The 19,042-nt window shown below is 32.7% G+C and overlaps 1 protein-coding gene across 1 annotated transcript in view; it reads left to right on the forward strand.

Annotated features, from left to right (window-relative positions):
- Positions 1 to 19,042, forward strand: part of LOC129950829 (uncharacterized) — a 67,086-nt gene that overhangs the window by 22,072 nt on the left and 25,972 nt on the right. Inside the window, exons 2-8 of the mRNA XM_056062747.1 lie at positions 7,009 to 7,130; positions 7,196 to 7,329; positions 7,407 to 7,959; positions 8,523 to 9,172; positions 9,364 to 9,758; positions 9,825 to 10,121; positions 16,125 to 18,317. Of these exons, the coding sequence (XP_055918722.1) occupies positions 7,009 to 7,130; positions 7,196 to 7,329; positions 7,407 to 7,959; positions 8,523 to 9,172; positions 9,364 to 9,758; positions 9,825 to 10,121; positions 16,125 to 18,317 (4,344 nt within the window). The remainder of the gene's footprint in view (positions 1 to 7,008; positions 7,131 to 7,195; positions 7,330 to 7,406; positions 7,960 to 8,522; positions 9,173 to 9,363; positions 9,759 to 9,824; positions 10,122 to 16,124; positions 18,318 to 19,042) is intronic.

Here is a 19,042-nt window from a genome sequence, read left to right on the forward strand (position 1 = left end):
AGAATTAGAATAATGGAAGTTCTTCACTCCACTGTTAGGAACGAGTAGGTACATCGCATTTGCCATTGAATTCCAATGAAGTTTTAACTAAAGGCTAACAGCTCTTGACACAGCACACTCAGCAAGCTTCTGCTTCCAGCTTAAGATATATGTATATATGTATGGTTTTTGCTAAAAATACAAAAATACACACGGAATAAACAATAACAAATTGTTTATGAAAATTAAAACAAAAAATAAAATTAAACGTTGTTTGTTGTTTGAGTTTAAGTTGGGTGGTTCTTTGCATTGACTTTAACCGGTTTTGGTATTTTTAATTATTGCAAAAATGTCTCATGTTATGTTTTGTAGTTTTTATTTTTGCCTGCCTTCAAGCTGTGTAATTGGAATTGAAGCGTATGTATAGTTGGGGGATTTGTTTTAAAGTTAATTAGAAAACAATGATATGAAATCTTATTTAGAGTAAAAAAAAGCTTTTTAAATTAAGTTTACACAAAGGTATATTCCTATATAATTAAATATTTCATTGAGATGTTAATATACGTTATTAAAATGCTTAAGTAAACATTAAGAGGTAAAAGGTTAATTCTCGCAATTTACATGACTAAAAAATCACAGCTTGGAAATTTATTTAAACCTAAACGAATCGTTTTGAGAAGTTCAGTTTGAAAAAAGGACATCAACAAGGGAGCTTTTAGAATGAGGTGTTGAGAGTTTTTTGACAGCAATAATAAGAACAGGGTTGTTTCAAAATACAATCAAAAACCAATAATGTGGCTTGTAAAGCTTAATAATTATCACCACATAAATAGACAGGTTCAGACGACATATGTACGTATTGAAAGTAAGTGAACATTTTAGCCTCTAATTGGCCAACTGTCAAAACATGTCTTGAAATTAAGTCAACCTCTTTGGAAATTTGACCAAAAACTAAGTCAAGAAAAAGTTAACTTTCAAAAAATATCAGCTGATCAAACTTGCAACTAATGAGGGTTTTAAATCAATATTTAAGTATACGGCCAGATTTATTTAAAAAAAATTTAAAGAACTCAAAATAAAGGTAAATAGGAAGTAAAGTTCCAAGTTAAAAATTATGACGCCTAATTACAATAGTGTAAATGAGCGTTAAAAGAATGGGCAGGTTCAGGCAACATAAGGGACTTGAAAGTAAGGCAAGTTTCTAATATCTGATTGGCGAAGTGTCAAAAAATTGCCTTCCAATTAAGACAACTTTATTGGAAGCTTGACTGGAAAGTCAGTTAAGAATAATTACATTGGTGTAAATTAGCGTTAAAAGAATGGGCAGGTTCAGGCAACATAAGGGACTTGAAAGTAAGGCAAGTTTCTAATATCTGATTGGCGAAGTGTCAAAAAATTGCCTTCCAATTAACACAACTTTATTGGAAACTTGACTGAAAAGTTGGTCAAGAAAAATCTCCCTAACTATCAATTTAAGTGAACTTTTTTCAAAATGACAATTGATCATGTTTTTTCATTTAACAGCTGAACTTTATTACTCTATGATTTATTTATTTTCCGCACAATTCTTTTAAATGTTTTGTGTAAAAGGGTTCCTTGTGAAATTGAAAAAGAAATAAGTAATATTTCCTTACAATACAAAATGTAAATCGTGATGGTCTTGTAGCTAAAGATTTGTACTTAAAGACTGTTTTGAAAACAATAATGTTTTTGATAGTTTTGTAACGATGAACTGCAGGTAGAGGATAGTGAAGTAAAGATCCAAGTTTGAAATTTATGATACTTGAAAAACTACCAAGTTGCCTTGGTCAAAATGTAAGTTCAAAGAATGCAATCGACTGCAAATGAAGTCCCTCATGTGTTCTGAACCTGCTCAATGGACTTGAAAGTAAGACAAGTTTCTAGAATTTGATTGGTCAGCTGCCAAAAATCTCCCTTCCAATTAAATCAAATTAATTGGAAAGTGGACTGGAAAGCTAGTCAAGAAATGTCACTAACATCAAGTCAATACCACTTACATATGTCAAAATGACAGCTTTTTATAATTTTGTATTCAACTGACCGATGAACTGATGATTGGTTTGTTTATTTTCTGCACAATTCTATTTGATCTTTTATGTCAAATTAAAAAAGGAATAAGAAATATTTCATTAAAATTCAAAATCCAAGTCAAGGTTGAATTTTAGCATGCCTTAGTAGTGTTTTTGTTAGTTTTTGTACGATCAACTAAAGGTATAGAAATTAGTAAAGTAGAGTTCCAAGTTTCAAGTTTATGACACTTGAAAAAATAACATGTTGCCTTGTTAAAAATAAAAATGTATAATCCTGTCCACTGCAGTTGACTGAATATGAAGCCATTTAATGTCGCTTTCCAATGAATTTGACAATAAATTTAGAGTTACCATCTACCCAATGCAAAATTTTATCAACATTCCCAGTTTTTCATTCAAATAGACATTCTACTAACAATTTGAACAAAAAAATCAGTTTTGTCCTTCTTGTTTGAACCTCTTGAAAAATTCATCATGGCAACCATTATTTTGACAATTATCATCGTTAATTGTTCAACTCATTTGATTCTACACAGAAAGTTTGGTAATTATCAAATATGGCTATCAAAAACGCGATAATAACTTATCACCTTTGCCGATTCCACTCCAATATCGGATTTCTGAAGAAGACTCCAACGAACGTTGTTAGAAAAGGTTATTTTAAAAATAATTTCAATTCTTTTTTCGTGACCTTTTCATTTATATTTTATATATTTTTATTACAACAGCAACGACGCACGACTCCCTGCCTATAATCAAATTACTTGGAAGTAAACCTGCGAATCAATTACCGTTTATGTAAATTGTATTTTTATTTTTATTAAATTGTAGCTAAGAACATAAATAATGTAGGTATTCTTATATATATGTACATTTAGGTAATCCACAAGTTTAATTTTATTTCTCTTGATTCTATTTTAAACCCAACAAAGCGTTCAGAAATAACAACCCATAGTAATCGTAAGATGAACCAACCTAAACGAAAAAGAAAAATATCATAAATGCTTTTAACTTCTAATGTACGCAATTTATGTATTTTATTCTACAAAAAAAGTAGAAATAAAAATAATGAACTCAAATTTAGTTGTTGTCTTTCAGCAACCTTGAAATCATTCAAGTCTAATGTTGGTTATTTTGGTTTTGTTTTATTTTCTGATAATTGACATTTATGTCATACCAACCTTTTTTTTCCATCCGCCAGAGGACGTCGCCGGCCGCCGCTACCGTATCGGCTTCAGTTTCACTGATATGCCTTACCTGTTTTTTACGTTAGGTCGCTATTTATGGAAATTAATTATATCATAAATTGCAATGTTTTTTAAATAATCAATTTAAAAGAGCATAAAGTATGGGAGATTGTTATAGGTTAGGAAAACAGTAACGAAGTTAAACAGGAAGGATCCATCTTTGTTTTTATAATTAGAATCTGATGACGAGTTTGTGAATCTTTGGTTCTGACAGTTCAATAATAGAAGTACTTTACGTAGTGTGACAGTTTAAACTTAGGTTTTGTATGCATCATCACTTTTTTCTATATTGTTGCCATTTGCACTTAATATTGAAATTTTATAAGTTTATGAAATACCTTTTTTGGTAAATGTCCAATAACGAACATCTATAAGAAACTATCAAAATAACGCAAACAAAATTAAGGGGCGGTAGAGCTTATTATGCTCCTCAAAGTTGTGCAATATTATCGATCGCGAACGTGACTGCGGCAGACAATTTTAAGGAGTTTTTCTACTTTGTTTTTTGTTTTTTTTTTTTTTTATTGCACGAATATTAATCGTTTTCGTTTTGTATATATGCAATTTTAGTATCCATTACATTCGAAATAAAAAATTAAAAAACAAGATGGCATGGACTTATGGGCAGTCAAGTCAGTCCTTCATTGAGCGTACATTTTGTCCACAACAATGTATGGTCGACTTTTAGGTTTTAACTCTTTTTTGAACTTCTGCCGTTGTTGTTGCTGCTGCTAAACGCAATAAATATAGCACAGGGTGTGTGCTTTGAATATGAATCGCAATAGCAGTCTGTTCGCGTTCGTATTCGTATTCGCACTCAACGAGTTCTTTGCTTCAACATCAGCCGTAGTAATATGATTAGACGGCAATGATGATGGCGGGAACCATTTCCGTTTATGCTTCCGTTTGAAATACTTTGCGTTTATTTTGGAGCAGGTGCGGTGCTTCAATTTTTAAATTGCTCGGCTCTATGAATTATATTTTGGGAATGGTGCCGTGGAATGGTGCAATGATATAAAAGGAAACCTTTTGGCCTTGGCACAGGAAATTCGGTAGAAACGAATAAGTTATTGATTTCTTTTTTTTTTTCAAATTTAGCTTAAAATAGGAAATGTTTTATAAATATACCATAAACATACTTAAGTGCATACATTCATGTTCATACATATAAACTTAATCGATTTATTTTAAGTTTTGATGCAGTTTATAAAAGACCACTTGATATTTTATAAATTTAGGGTATGAGATTTTATTTGGCCGAGAATGTTTTAGTGTATCCTTTCCGTACATTGGTATTTTTGTTTGTATAGCATTCAATATGGTTATTTTAATTAAATGAAAATCGAACAAAGCGGATTAAGAACAGTATTATATATTCTTCCAAACTAAAAAAAAATTCTCTTGGCCATGGTTTTCAAATCCGGATCCAAAATCACTCCATTGCGTCAAGTTTTTTGGATATTCTTAAAATTTGAAAAAGCACATTTGAGGCTACCTTAATCCATAAAACAGTATAACACTCGTAATGGTTTTTCAAATCTATAATCCCAATCTTCAATATTCAGTTTAAAAATGTAAAGTATTTCGAAACATGTTACAAAAATTTAGATTTCTCGTTTACTAAATAAGTCGTAATGAAACACTAAGAAGATTTTTTATAGCTTTGAAGATAAAACTGTTGCTTACACAAAAGACCGAACAGTTTTAATATTTTTTGTTTTATAACGAATCCATCGCAAGATTTTGAAACATATTGAATAAAAATATAACGTTAAAAACGTCTCTTTTATAATTTGAGCAGATCGAAATTCGGACTCCATAACGTGAATTTCAAAACCATAAAAACGTTAAATTCCCGATTTCTCAAATCTTCAGAAAAACTAAAATGATTTAAATTGTATCTAGAAGAAGAATTTTTTTTTGCAAACGAAATAGTAAAGAACTATTTTGTGTTTATCCTAAGCAATAAAAACACCGTTTTTAATTGAATTAAGTATTTTTAAAAAGGCATATTTTAAAAATCTAATGCGATAAAAAAAGAATGTAAGGCAAGATTCAAATTTAGCACAACTTAACTCTTTTTGTAGTTTTGTCCCTGGGAAAATTACCAATAATATTTTATATATATAGAAATAGTTAAGTGAGAATTTCTACTTTTGTTGAATAGATTTTTAGTCGACAAAATTCGTTTTACCAATTTTAGTAGAATTTCTTAAATTATTACAAATTGGATAAATGAAATTAATTTGAGAAATATCAAGAACCGAACGTCAATTTTTTTATGAAAAAATGGACTGTTGGATTTTTATAAAAAAAACTACTGAATACCGAAAACAATCTTTTCTTTGAAAAAAAAAGTTTTAAGACAATATTTTTAATTTTTGAAAAGCTATTTAAGTCGAAAGGAAATTTTTACCAAGTTTAAGTATTGTTTTTTAGTTAGGTTTTTATTTTTTGTAAAAAAAAACTGATTTTTCTCAAAACAATATTTCTTGTAAACTTAAATTAGCTGGAAGCTATAATCTCGAAGTTTTGAAAAGATATTTGAGAAGAAAAACAATTTTTACCAAATTTGAGTAATGTTTTTTTATGTTTTTATATTTTTTATAAAAAAACTGTCAATTCGATTTTTCTCAAAATTTTACCAGATGTCAAAAACATGATTTTTCGTTGCACAAAATTGTTTTGGAGATACAATTATTTTGTGTTCGTAAAATTTTCGAGGTGACAATTTTTTTTTTCAGTTTTTTTGATTTATAAAAAATCCGTTGATTGGATTTTTGTCCAAAAATATACTGATTTGGTATCACGTTACAATATATAATATAAAATTTAATTCAAGTCTCTAGCTTCATTGGTTCGTAAGATATATAGGGTTTACCAAAATGTTCACCTTTTTTTTAAACTGCTATGGTAAAAAAACCACCCACGCAATTTTCTTGCGAGTCCTTTCTGCATCTTTCTGCATTTTTGTCTGTATAACAAAATTTATTTATTTATTTATTTGAAGTCGATATCTCTTCTGGTTTTTGAGCTATGGAAGAAGAAAAAAATGTCGCGAACGTACGTACACACGTACGCACAGAAATCTTTCTAAAAATCTTTTATATCGACTCTAGGGACCTTGAAACGTCGAGAAATGTCAAAATTTTCAATTTGACAAATCGGACCCATTACAATAACTTCCTACGGGAAGTTAATTATGGTTGACCAGTGTGTCTGCTATGACGTCTAATATTTTTAGGGTCCACGGCCGGACTAACCAACTGACAAAAAATTGTTATAAACTAAAATTAATTATTCAATTTAAAAAAATCCTATGAACTTAAAAAAAACACATTTTTTCAAGCTTCATATGTACCTACATATATTTAAAATTTCAAATCAATCGGATGCAAATTATTTAAAATATGAAGTATTGAGATAAAAACTTTTAAAGTTTTGAGTTGTAAAAAACTCAATACCTTTAATACTTAATTTAAAAAAACAAACGGCTTTGAAGCTTTTTCCAACCTTAGTCTTTTGGGACGTTATATTTGATTCTAGGGTGCCCTGAGGCCTCAAGTTCTTCCATACATAGACATAAGAACTCTTCAAAACAAGCTTAAGATGATATAAATTGAAATTGAACTCTTTAATAATTAAACCTTCTTAAAAAGAAAACACAAAACCGTAACAAATTTTATAAAAAATAATTTCTAAATGTTTTATTTCTCGTTTTTTTTTTCTAGGTGGTTTTGCGATGGTATTTCTGGCCAAAGCCAATTCAGGAAATGCTAAGTACGCTCTTAAACGTATGTACGTAAATAACGAGCATGATCTGAACGTAGCGAAGCGAGAAATTCAAATATCTGTAAGTTTTTTAAAATGCATTAGCATAAATTCAATAAATTACTATAATTTATATTCTATTAACAGAGCAACTTAAATGGCCACAAAAATATAATTGGCTATGTCGACTCAAGCATTACTCATACGGGCAATGGAGTTTGTGAGGTTCTTCTATTAATGCCTTACTGCAAGCATCACATGCTGGCCATGATGAATGCAAGGTAAAATCAAATTTACATTTTTGAAAATTTTATCTTCTCAACTCTTACCATTGTGTCTTTTTTGTTGTTGTGGGTAGATTGCAAGTGGGCTTCACTGAATCAGAAGTTTTGACTATATTCTGTGATATCGCTGAGGCTGTTTCACGCCTGCACTATTGTCAAACACCGATCATCCATCGTGATCTCAAGGTCGAGAATATATTGCAAAACGATGCAGGGAATTTTGTTTTGTGTGACTTTGGTTCGGCCACTGCAAAGATTCTTAATCCCACGACTCATGGTGTGACTGCAGTTGAAGAAGAAATTCAAAAGTACACCACCTTGTCGTATCGGGCACCTGAAATGATTGACTTGTACAGTGGAAAACCCATCACAACTAAGGCAGATATTTGGGCGTTAGGGTGTTTGCTGTACAAGTTATGCTTTTTCAATTTGCCCTTTGGTGAGAGTACACTTGCCATTCAGAGTGGTAATTTCTCAATTCCCGATAATTCAAAATACACAAAAGGAATGCATCAGTTGATAAAATTTATGCTCGAACCAGATATGGACAAACGACCCAATATTTTCCAAGTTTGTGAGATTGCCTTTAAACTTGTAGGCAAAGAGAATCCGGTACAAAATCTGCACGTAAGTATATTTGTTATTTTGTTGATTGTTTGTCTTTATTGAATTAATTATGAATCGAAGTATAAAGAAAAAGTTGAATGAACGACAACGACAACGCCTTGCTTTTGATTGCTTCATGTTGAAAATGATTAAGAATTTATTCATGTTGAAGTAGTTTTTTGTATGTATCAATAAAAGCGACTGGACAAAGAATTTATATTTAATTGATGTTCATTGTTTTAATAAATGCTCTTTGAATTGGTTTTAACTTGTTTTAGGCAGATTAGAATAATATGTTTCAAAATATTAAAGTACTCTGGTTCAATCAGTCCATGATTTATTAATGCTACGTTTTAAGCATCAGTGAAACCAACTTAAAACCTTATTGTGGAATTTCGCTGTAACCAGTAGTTATGAGCATTTATTTAAAATCTTTGAAAAAGCAATATGATTTTCAAAAAAAAGCACGAATCAAATGATATTCTAAATGACATAATAGTCACTAAAATTTAAAAAAATCTTTATCCATTGCATTGTTCACCAAAAACAACAATTTTTACTTTACGAATCATGAAACCTTTCAGAAATCTCCCCTACCCGTACTCGAACAACTGGCAGTGCCTCCTTTTGAAACAGAATTCAAACGCCTACACAGTTCTACTACTGTAAAAGTCAAGCCTCAAAGTGTACCTATCGTGGAATCTGGAACAAGCGTTGCACCCAGACAACGACCCAAAGGAAGCTCGGCACACAGTCAGCACCCACTCTCGCTGGGTTTACCACCCAGTCCATCGCCACGAAATAATATAACATCACCACAACCGGTAGTAGAACAATTTCAAGCAAACTTCCCAGCAATTACTGCTCCATCTCAGCAGCAACCGGCACAACCAATCGCAACCCCACAAGCACAGCAGCCAGCAGTCACAACACCAGTTCAAGCAATGCAACAGGCAGTACCAACGGCACACACACAAGGGGGGGTACCCCCTCCGAAAGGCAATAGAGCAAATTTGGATAGACTCTTTGAATCAACGTATCCGGATCCATTTAGTGAAGCTGCTAGTATTGCAGAATCCGCTGCTTCTATCGAGAGTAGTCTGCCAGAGCAGCCAATGTCACTTCCGCCCGATATGATTGCAGCACTAGGAACTCCAACTAAGACAATGCTAACACCACCCAAGTCAAGTGGTGGTCATAGGCGCAATGTAAGCGACACCTCAGCATTCAATAAGTAAGTATTGTAAATTTTGATTGCCCTGCTAAAGTGATCCTTTCAAAATACTCTCCTCTTTTTTATTTACTCTTTTTTTAAATTTCAATTCGTTTCATTTCATATTCGTTTATTTATTGTCGGTCGCTTGCTGAATGACCCAATCCAAACTGCCTGCTTGCCTGTAAATTAAATTATTTTCCCATGCCCAGAACTTTTGCAAACGAAACATCCCAGTTCCTTGCTCCCTACGATCAGTCTGTGAAGAGCCGCAGTGGTAACGTTGAATCACCACCCAACAGCACTGGCGGCGGCAGTCAAGGATCTAACCCTGGACTATTCCTATCCGAACAGAATATGGCCAATGCACGCTTGCTATCGCAATCGATTTCTGCTTCCATTTCCAATACAGAGCTTTCTAGTTTGCCAGCAAATACGACGGGAACGTCATTAGAATCAGCTGCAGCAACTGCAGGTGCTTCACTCACCCTAGAAGCAAGAGTCGATGCTTGGAATCCATTCGAAGACCAGCCCTTCAGTCAGATGACTGAGGATCATATTTTTGAGGTAGAATTTGATAAAATTCGTCAGCGTGGGAGTCAAGGAAGTAAGCTTTAATCTAATTATAATTTTCCATAAAATAAAAAAAAATGTGTGTTTTCATTTCTTAAAGGTATTACTGCAAAATCTGGTTCTACTGCATCAACATTGACGCCGACTGAGAACAATCATTGTAGCAGCAATCAAATGCAATCCACTCCAATTCCCGTGGTACCTGCACCACCACAGCCAACAGCAGGAGTAGCCCCAGTTGTAGCACAAGTAGCAGCACAAACTGCAGTTGTTAGTGGTGGAAACGGCGGTGGGCCAACTATAAATCCCACAATCCCCGAGGACCCATTTGGTTCGGCACCATTTAGCTTGCCACCGGGATTGCGTGAGAAAGCCTCAGCACTTAGGAAAACCGGAGGTAAAGCATGAAATTTCTTTCATATAAAATTTATATAGCATAACATTAGAAATCGCACACACAGACGATATAGATGCCGTCGTGTTGAATACCCAGTGCAAAGCAGAAGAGGAGTAGTTCCATTTAGACCTAGTTGTATTTTCTTTCAACTCTTAGTAAACACATCAGTCGATGTCCTTCAGGAATTCAAAGTTAAAAAAAATAAACATAAATTAACAAAATTTAAGCTCTCATTACATACAATGTTGTGGGCTACGCGAAAGGGAATTTTTCAAGGATTTGTGCTCGCAAATTAATTGCATATCAAAGTAAATGTTCGATATTGTGTGTTGTTTCTCTTTTGTTATTATTTATTGAATTATAAAATAAAATATTGTAGTACAAAGTTTTGATAGATACTACAACTTAAACTAGATAAATTCAAAGCAATATTTTTGATGAACGATTAAAATAATTATAAATATTTAGCATGTAGTTCACTATAAATTATTTTTATTTTTTAGCAAGGTTCAAAATTTGTTGCACTCACATTTATGTAGAACTGAACTGAACATTTTATTTTTAATGAATCACCATTAGATTATAAACAAAATAATAGATTAATGCAGTCAGTGGCCTTCTTCGACACGTTTTTTGAAGAAATTCAAATCACTTTTTGTCCCACAGGAACCTTAAACTTTTTATTTGGTTCCATTAAGTTTTTGGGCTTTGCCCTGTTTTAATAGAATTTTTGTGTTTTCTGCTTTATATTGCCAAATTATTAATATAACAAAAAATTAAAGGAAGACTGACATATTTGAAAAAATCCAATGAATATTCTCTTTGCGCAAAGCCCCCAACATTATCAACGCTTATGTAGTTTAAATGTGAAAACTTAGCGCAGCGTAGACAACATTCATTGTTCTGCGATAGCATTCAAACAAACAAATAAAATTAATAAAATTTAATTTTTTGTTCTATGTAGTGTACTTAAAGCTCTCTTCTGTCAGGATGTTTCAACAATACGCAAATAAGAAAAAATATTAAAAATACAAAAAGTAAAAGAAAATAGACAAATACAAAAATTTTAAAATTGTTAAAACACTTATAAATAATATTGTATATATGGGTTAGAGGATATTAAGATAGATTTGTAAAAGGGATTTTTATTTTTAAATTAAATACAACAAAAGATATTTTCTTTTTATAATATACATACATATATATATTTTTAATTTCTTGATCAATTTTGTGTTCTATTCTCTTTTTAAGCAATCTTCTCATCAATTCCTTAGCATTGAAGTTATCATCTCTTATCTGTTTTTAACTTTTTTATTTTCCACAGCCATTTAACTAACATTTTGAAAATTTTTAACATGCATGTAATCATAACTACCTCCACTCTTTTAGATAATTCCCTTCATTTAAAAATAACTGTTTCAACACTGAACGTTTTCAAATGGTACTTGTAAATAAATATTGGATATCTTTTTGCCTATCTTTTTGTGTGACGCACTTACAGGACATGATATAAAAATGGGTAGATTTCTGTTATTCCTTCCGATCCACATTGATTCAAACGACTTATTAGGTCTTGACTATTGTAGTTTTTGTTAATAAATAAACAATTTAAATCATATGAGCAAACTTACACAGTCCTGGATGATTGGCATTTCTTTAAATTAGCTTTCACCTGAATATTATTTCAATTTTAGTTTAGAATTAAACATACGAAGTAAACAAATTCTCCACCAGAAAGTCTATTAGTATACAGCTATAGCTAAAATAATAGAAACATTTCTAACTTTTGAGTTTAATTGTTTTTTTTTTACTTAAAGTAAAGCTAAAACATCTTTAAAAAGTTAACAATTTATATGTTGTGAAACTATTCAGTTAAGAACTTTATGAGTACACAAACAATATGTCCCAAACAGTTTATAGAGCTTTAAAAAATACACTGGTCTTGTTTAGTTAAAAAAGCCAAATTTTTGTTAGGATTTTGTAATCTTTAAATATGCCGCATACAACAGAAACACTGCACTCAAAAACATTGTTGAGTCTTTTTTAGCACTTCATAATAAAGACGTATCCATTAGTGAGATCTCGAAAGTAGATAAAAGTTCTCCAAGAATGTTACTAAATGTCATACAAATTAAATTGATTTTTAGAGACAAGTCAGCTTTAAAAACAAAATTTAAGCAACGGCCTAGTCACTGATAAAGCTTCGGTTCCAATCGATCACCGAGATCAAGCTCAGTGAGCGTGGTTAGTAGAAAGATGGGGGTCGTCTCGAAACCTACCGCGTCATGTGTTCTTTTTGTCTGTTTTGTCTTTCTCTTCTGCCCTTCTGTCTGGCATTAATGTCTTGTGTTGTTATCACCTTACATATTCTAGTCGCTCAAGGTACTGTGTTTTCAACTGTGTACATTTATGTATGTGCTGAGTAGTGTGTAATGTAAAATTAAAAATTAAAAGTTAAAGTTTATGTCATCTAAAAATTTGCAGTAAATTTCTTGCTGCCTTTGCTGGTTTTTCATTTTCTGCAGAGACCCAAGCTTAACGCACAATTTCCATAGAAGGTGCAATTTCAAAATACAGTCGTACGTTGAACGAGAGTCATTTTCCAAAATAATACAAGATAAACAATGTCTTCACTTAATGTTGTGTTATTTGAAATGGATTGGAAAATGACTATTCATAGGCAATGTGGGAACCGTTCAAACTGAAGCTCACAAAACTAATGTCAGAACTCAGTGGAATAAATCTTTACATAGTTTTGGACAAAGTAAGATTATTGCACTAGGTATTTCAAAAGCATTTGATAAGGTTTGGAATCAGGCTCTCTTATCGAAAATGCGTGCTTTCGGTTTAATTACCTTTCGAATCGTTCAATACAAGTTGTGTTGGATGAATTCAAGTCTGAAAACCACAAAATAAATGCTGGTGTGCCCCAGGGCTCTGTTCTATCTCCAACACTCTTTCTCATTTTTATTAATGATCTCCTGTCTGCAACATCTAATCCAATACATTGTTTCGCTGACGATAGTACTCTTAGCTTTTCATATTCGTTTTCAGATGCGCAACGCTCTTCTTCGGATGTGGAACTGCAACGACAAAATATGATAAGCTCGTTAAATTCCGACCTAAACAGCATTGTGCAATGGGGAATAAGAAACCGCGTGGAATTTAATGCTTCGAAAACGCAATGCTGTCTTGTATAGTTAAAGCGAAATATACGCCCCCGGCCATTATCCATAAATGGCACTTGCATCGAGGAAACTGACCATCTCGATATTCTTGGTATGTGTATCACCAACCAAGTTTTGTGGAACGATCACATACGCAATGTCGCCAAAAATGCCGCAAGATGTTTGGGTTTTCTGAGGCGATGCAAGAAGTTTTTCTCCCCCTCTGATCTGGCTGTTATTTACAAGACTTATATACGCCCAAAGCTTGAGTATAACTCCCATGTCCGGGCTGGTGCTCCTGCAACTTACTTAAGCCTCTTGGATAGTATTGAACGTAGAGCATTTAGATTGATTGGTGATATTACCATCATAAGATCATTTACGTCACTTAAACATCGTCGAAATGTTTCTTGTCTCACCCTGTTTTACCGTTATTTTAATGGTTTATGCTCTAGAGAAATAGCCAGATGCATTCCTCCCCTTAAACAGTTCAACCGTAATACTCGCGCTTCTAGGAATGTTTATCAATATACCCTCGAGCCCATCTACGGTCGTACTGTCAAGTACAGAGAATCGTTCTTTAACCGTACTATGCGAATGTGCAATGCCTTGCCACACTCTGCCTTTCCCAGCTATTGCAATATTCAGGAATTCAAAACCAATGTGCACCGACATCTCCTTTCAACCCCTCTCTCCCTTTCCAAGTGCTCACACTGTGTCTGCATAATAAGGGTAATATATCCCTTTGAGTGTGCGCTTATTATAAAAAAAAAGAAGTTCACAGCATTCGACTTAAGAGTCCAAATTTTGTTATAAATAGAAAATTTTTAAAGTATTTATATATGAGGATATAATAGAGAATTTTACTTATCAGATGGCTTGTTTACCTGCATAACGACCCCAAGTATACTGTAATGTTAACGAAGCTCTGATTTTAAAGGAACTAAGTTGATGTTTTCGAGTGAATTGAACAACTATTCAATTCCTCAAGAAATATTTTAGTTGGCTCTAAAAAAGAAAATATAACTAAATAATTACTATTAAAATTAAATGATCAAAATTAAGATGCGTTAGACAAATGCTAAAGAAATAAATTAATTTAAAGGAGTTAAGTTATGTTTCTATTATTTTGGCCATTGTATGTGTCTAACGTGGAAGACCACCCTCCTTTCCATTCCGATTTGTACAAGCTGTCATTTTATTTGTTGGCTTTATTGTTGGTGACCCGAATGCCTCTGGTTTTAAACTCCTCCATATGATACTTAAGGCAAATCATTTTTTTGAAAGAAACTGAAAAACATTTTATAATTAAGTCCTGTAAGTAGAAAGTTTACATCACATTTTTATATCTGAATTAAATTGTAGGTCCCCTATTTTGGTGTATAAAACACGCACAAATTAAGTAATTGAGAGTTGTAAGTCAAAAGATTCTAGTTCTTTTTTAAAATTCGGTTCGAACAAAAATTTTACTAATTATAAGTTATAGAAAATAGGATGATTTCATTTGGATAACAAGCAGTTTCAAAAAATCTTTTAAATTTTCAGATTATTTCATTTGAAATCTTTAAAATGGTTTTTATTTATCATAGTTAAATAATTTTTCAGTTTTCACAACATCCTTCAATTAGAGTGTAGTCCATAAAGTTGACATTGTAGTTTGAAAATCTTCTATTTTTCTAACAAATTGTTATTAATAATTTCCATGTACAAACATAAGTCTTAATTTAGAAAACCAACATTTTCCTTCATAAAATTTTGTATCATCATACGTCCTGAAAACCACATCATCATCATTGATCAACATTTTAATAACAAAGTATATTTTTTAGCATAATATGTAGCAGAATTGAACACACATTACTTCCTAAATTTTCGTCTGAACAAAGTTAAAAGCTAGGTACAAAAAACCAACACGATATTAATTATATAACCTTTAATATTAGAATGTGAAATATATATTATATGCATACTAAAATGAAAAACTATGAATTGTAAATATTTTTTAAACAATTTTTCAGTCGAGTGTACAACTTTGAGTATGATGAATAATTATATTAAATGAACCAAACAAAAAGAAAAACTAAAAATGGGCAAGGATTTTTATATTTAATAATTTCTTTTTATCCATTTGTTTTTTGTTTGTTTTTATTTATAACAAAATGAAATGTTTATATAAACAGAAATCTGTTAATCAATCGAACAAAATGAGTCTTAAAAGAAGAATGGATTTTCAACATTTTAAAATAGCTATTGTCAAATGCATATATTAAAAAATAAAAACAAAAACAAATTATTTAATATATAAGCTAAACATTATAAATGAAAATATATATTTATTTTAAATGATTAAATAAAATGCAATTACATATATATATTATAAAGAATGTGGCACTATTCAATTTTAATTTTTATTTTTATCTCTCATTGCATTATCTTTTTTAATTTTTCCTGCATTTTTAACCATAACTTTTATTTGTATCTTTTTACTAAAACAAAACAAAAATTGGAAGGTGGTCGTCGTTTGTGTTTTTCTAAATTTATTGTTTGGGAAATGAGCTTTATTTTCCCTCCAGCTCATTTTCGAATAATAAAAATCTAATCGGATTGTGATTTTTAAGAAAAACATAAACAATTTGATGGTGATGGAGGTGGTGGTAATAAGTATTTTACTATTTCTCTTCTTCTGTCTTTCTTGCTTTTGTGTTTCTCTTCTTGACAAAATCAATAAATGCTTAGTAGGTAGTTGATGAAAACACAAATTTGAAAATTTGAAAAAAAATATACCAAAACACTCACTCAATTTTTATACTGCATAAAAGACCTCGATTTATTTCAGCTCATCGTGGGAGTGCCAGCGGCAGCACCTCAGTAACGATTCCACAAGCCTGTGGAACGACATCTTCCACATCATCCAAATGGCTGCTTTCACCAACTTTGGAAGTAATTTCAAGCGAAGAAAAAGCTTCTTTGCTCAATAATTTGCGTTCAGATTCCGAACGAGATGGCGATAGTGTTACCATAACTGGGAGTTATGTGAAAATACCGTTAGAAGATCGAAACAAGTATGAAAAGTTACGAAGCAATGATAATCCAACATCAGATGATTCAGACTCTGAGTTCTTCAACGAGGACTACGGCAGTAGTAAGAAGACAATTTTCAAACACATCGTAACCAATAACATTCCAGAAAAAATACACAAAATCCAACAGGCAGCTTATCACAAAGTTGATAAGACTCAGATTAAAGTTCCGATCGTTAAAAAACTGCGGTCTTCTACGAAAGCAAAGAATTCCACCTCACAGGCGGCATCATCAGCAAGTAAAACCGAGAAAAGCGGTAATTCAGAGCCACCTGTTGATGGAAAGAAATCTTCTGAACGTGACGAAGATGCAGATTCTATTGGATCTGCGAGTGACTTGCGTGCTGAGGATGATGACTTCTTCGATGAGAATAACATGAACTCAGCCAATAGGTTCAAGAAACCCGTCATGGACGATGGAATAAGTGAGAGTGTTAAGACGTGCAGTTCATCGGCTTATCACGCCGAATGTGAGAGTGTCACAACTCACGAAGACGATGTAAGTCGGGTCGTTGTGAAAGTACGAATGAGGAAGAAGGACCGCATGAGCGAGGGGAATAATAATGTCAATGAAAACGAGCTCAGTCCATCTTCCAATGACTTTCTACATAAATTTGGTGATAAGCCTCTCCTACTCGACGATGAACTGGATTACGGCTCTGGAGACAGTGATTCCAAAGGGAAGAGTGAAGAATCACCAGAAGCTCCTAATGATGAAGAGGAGTTAGATGTTTTTGCTATGGCGCCCTTCAAGATGCCTGTGGCCCTACCGAAGAAGAAGAAAAGTCGAGCCAAGAGTCTTCCCGTAGTCGATACGAAGAAAGAAGAAGCTGAAATCTGGACTTCTACCCCAATAAAGGAGGACAGTCGACAAGGCAAACGCAACTCTTTCGTTACCTATTTAAATGAGGCACCAGCCTTACCCGGACCCCCTGTTTCAGTTCGTCCCTCAACTCTGACACCAAAACCTCGAAGACAACAACTTGATGAATTCAACGAGCCGGTTTTTAATCCCTTTATTGATGGTATAGCGCCAATTAAGCCTCCTCCAGCAATTCCGCCCAAGCCAAAAGTGCCATTGGCAGCAAACAAAGTTCAAAGTTCCTCAGATTTTGGGATGGTAACTGTAATCTCAGCATCGCAGCCGTTGCCATCTGATGCCCCATCGACTAATGGGCGTGATCTCTTTGGCTCGGAGCCATTTCCACAGGTAATTAGTAAATGTGTCACCCCTATAAGTCAATTCACACCCGATCCAGTCCAGCTGGTTACTGTAAACCACTCGATAATAATAAACAAAACCCCCGAACCATCTCCAATAAATATACACCAACAACAACTCCAACTCCATCAGCAACAACAACAACAACAGCAGCAGCAAAGTCAACCAATTTCCTCTTCATCCTCCACCACAAATACAACCCAATACATGGGATTTCCCGTGACCAGTGCTCTTAAAACCCCACACGATTTCTATCCAATCGCCGATAGTGACTTTGTACAAATCGCCCAGGATCATTGCTCAGACTTTACCCCAGACGATGAAGAGGAACCTGTTGTGCCACCATCCAGTTGTGGTGGCGGTGCTGGAGGTAGTAGTAGTTCCTCGAAGCCAAAAAAGGAAAAATCTCATCTGGGAGTGCGAACTTTACCAGCAAAAATCTCACAAAAAGTTAAATCGAATGTCGGAACCTACAAGAAAGTCTCTTCGTCGAAAAGCAAGAAGCAATCATATGACAATGATGAAGAAGACGCTGGTTACTTTAAATCAAACACAATTCAAAGCTCAAAAGCTGGCTTTAGTAATATGAGCTTTGAGGATTTTCCATCCGATCAAGAAATTGATCGTATGTCGAAAACGATCCCCTTCGAAGTGGTTCGCAATGAAAAAATGCTTCTAGAAGCCGAAAAGAAATTCGGCTCTTTGAAAAGACGGAGTAATCTCTTCTCCTAGAAGCGAATCTTTGAGACTAAGAAGTCTTTGAAGAAAGAATTTAAACAAGTGTTACAAAAATACTTTTAAGAAAAGAAGTATTTTTATTTTAAATTAAGTATAAACCTACTTTGAATATTATGTATGAAAAACGTTGTTATTTAAAACAAAACAGAAAAAAGTGTCAAATGTGTCAATTAAACAAAAAAGACGAAATTATTTTTCGATCGTCTTCAATAAAAATAATACAAAAACAATATATAAGTAAATCAGAATTGTGACGAAAGAGACTGATGAGAAACTATACAAAACTATTATCTTACGGGATTTTTTACGAACGAAACGAAACTTATCGAATCTTAGCAGCCCCAAAAAATAAACCCAAACAAAATAAATGTCATTCCTCTGTCTACTCTGTCCCCCGTTTAAATGTTGAATTCCATTGTTGTTAAACAAAAAAAAAAAACTAAATTGTTATTTGTTTGTAATTTGATATACATATTTTTTCTTTAATTTATTGTTTCAGCATTTTTAAATGAAAAACAAATTCATATACAACTAAAAATCACAAAACAAAAAATAGCGATACACAAAAATAAAACATAGAATTAATGGAGAAGTTAAAAACAAATATTTTTAGAAAAACTTATTATACAAGAGTATTATTGAATGCAAACAAAAATATTGTACTTTAAGATCGAAATGTTATAAATATTATGAAGATTTATCTACACTTTTAAT

The sequence above is a fragment of the Eupeodes corollae genome, chromosome 3 (genome assembly GCF_945859685.1).
Source record: "Eupeodes corollae chromosome 3, idEupCoro1.1, whole genome shotgun sequence".
Lineage (NCBI taxonomy): Eukaryota > Metazoa > Arthropoda > Insecta > Diptera > Syrphidae > Eupeodes > Eupeodes corollae.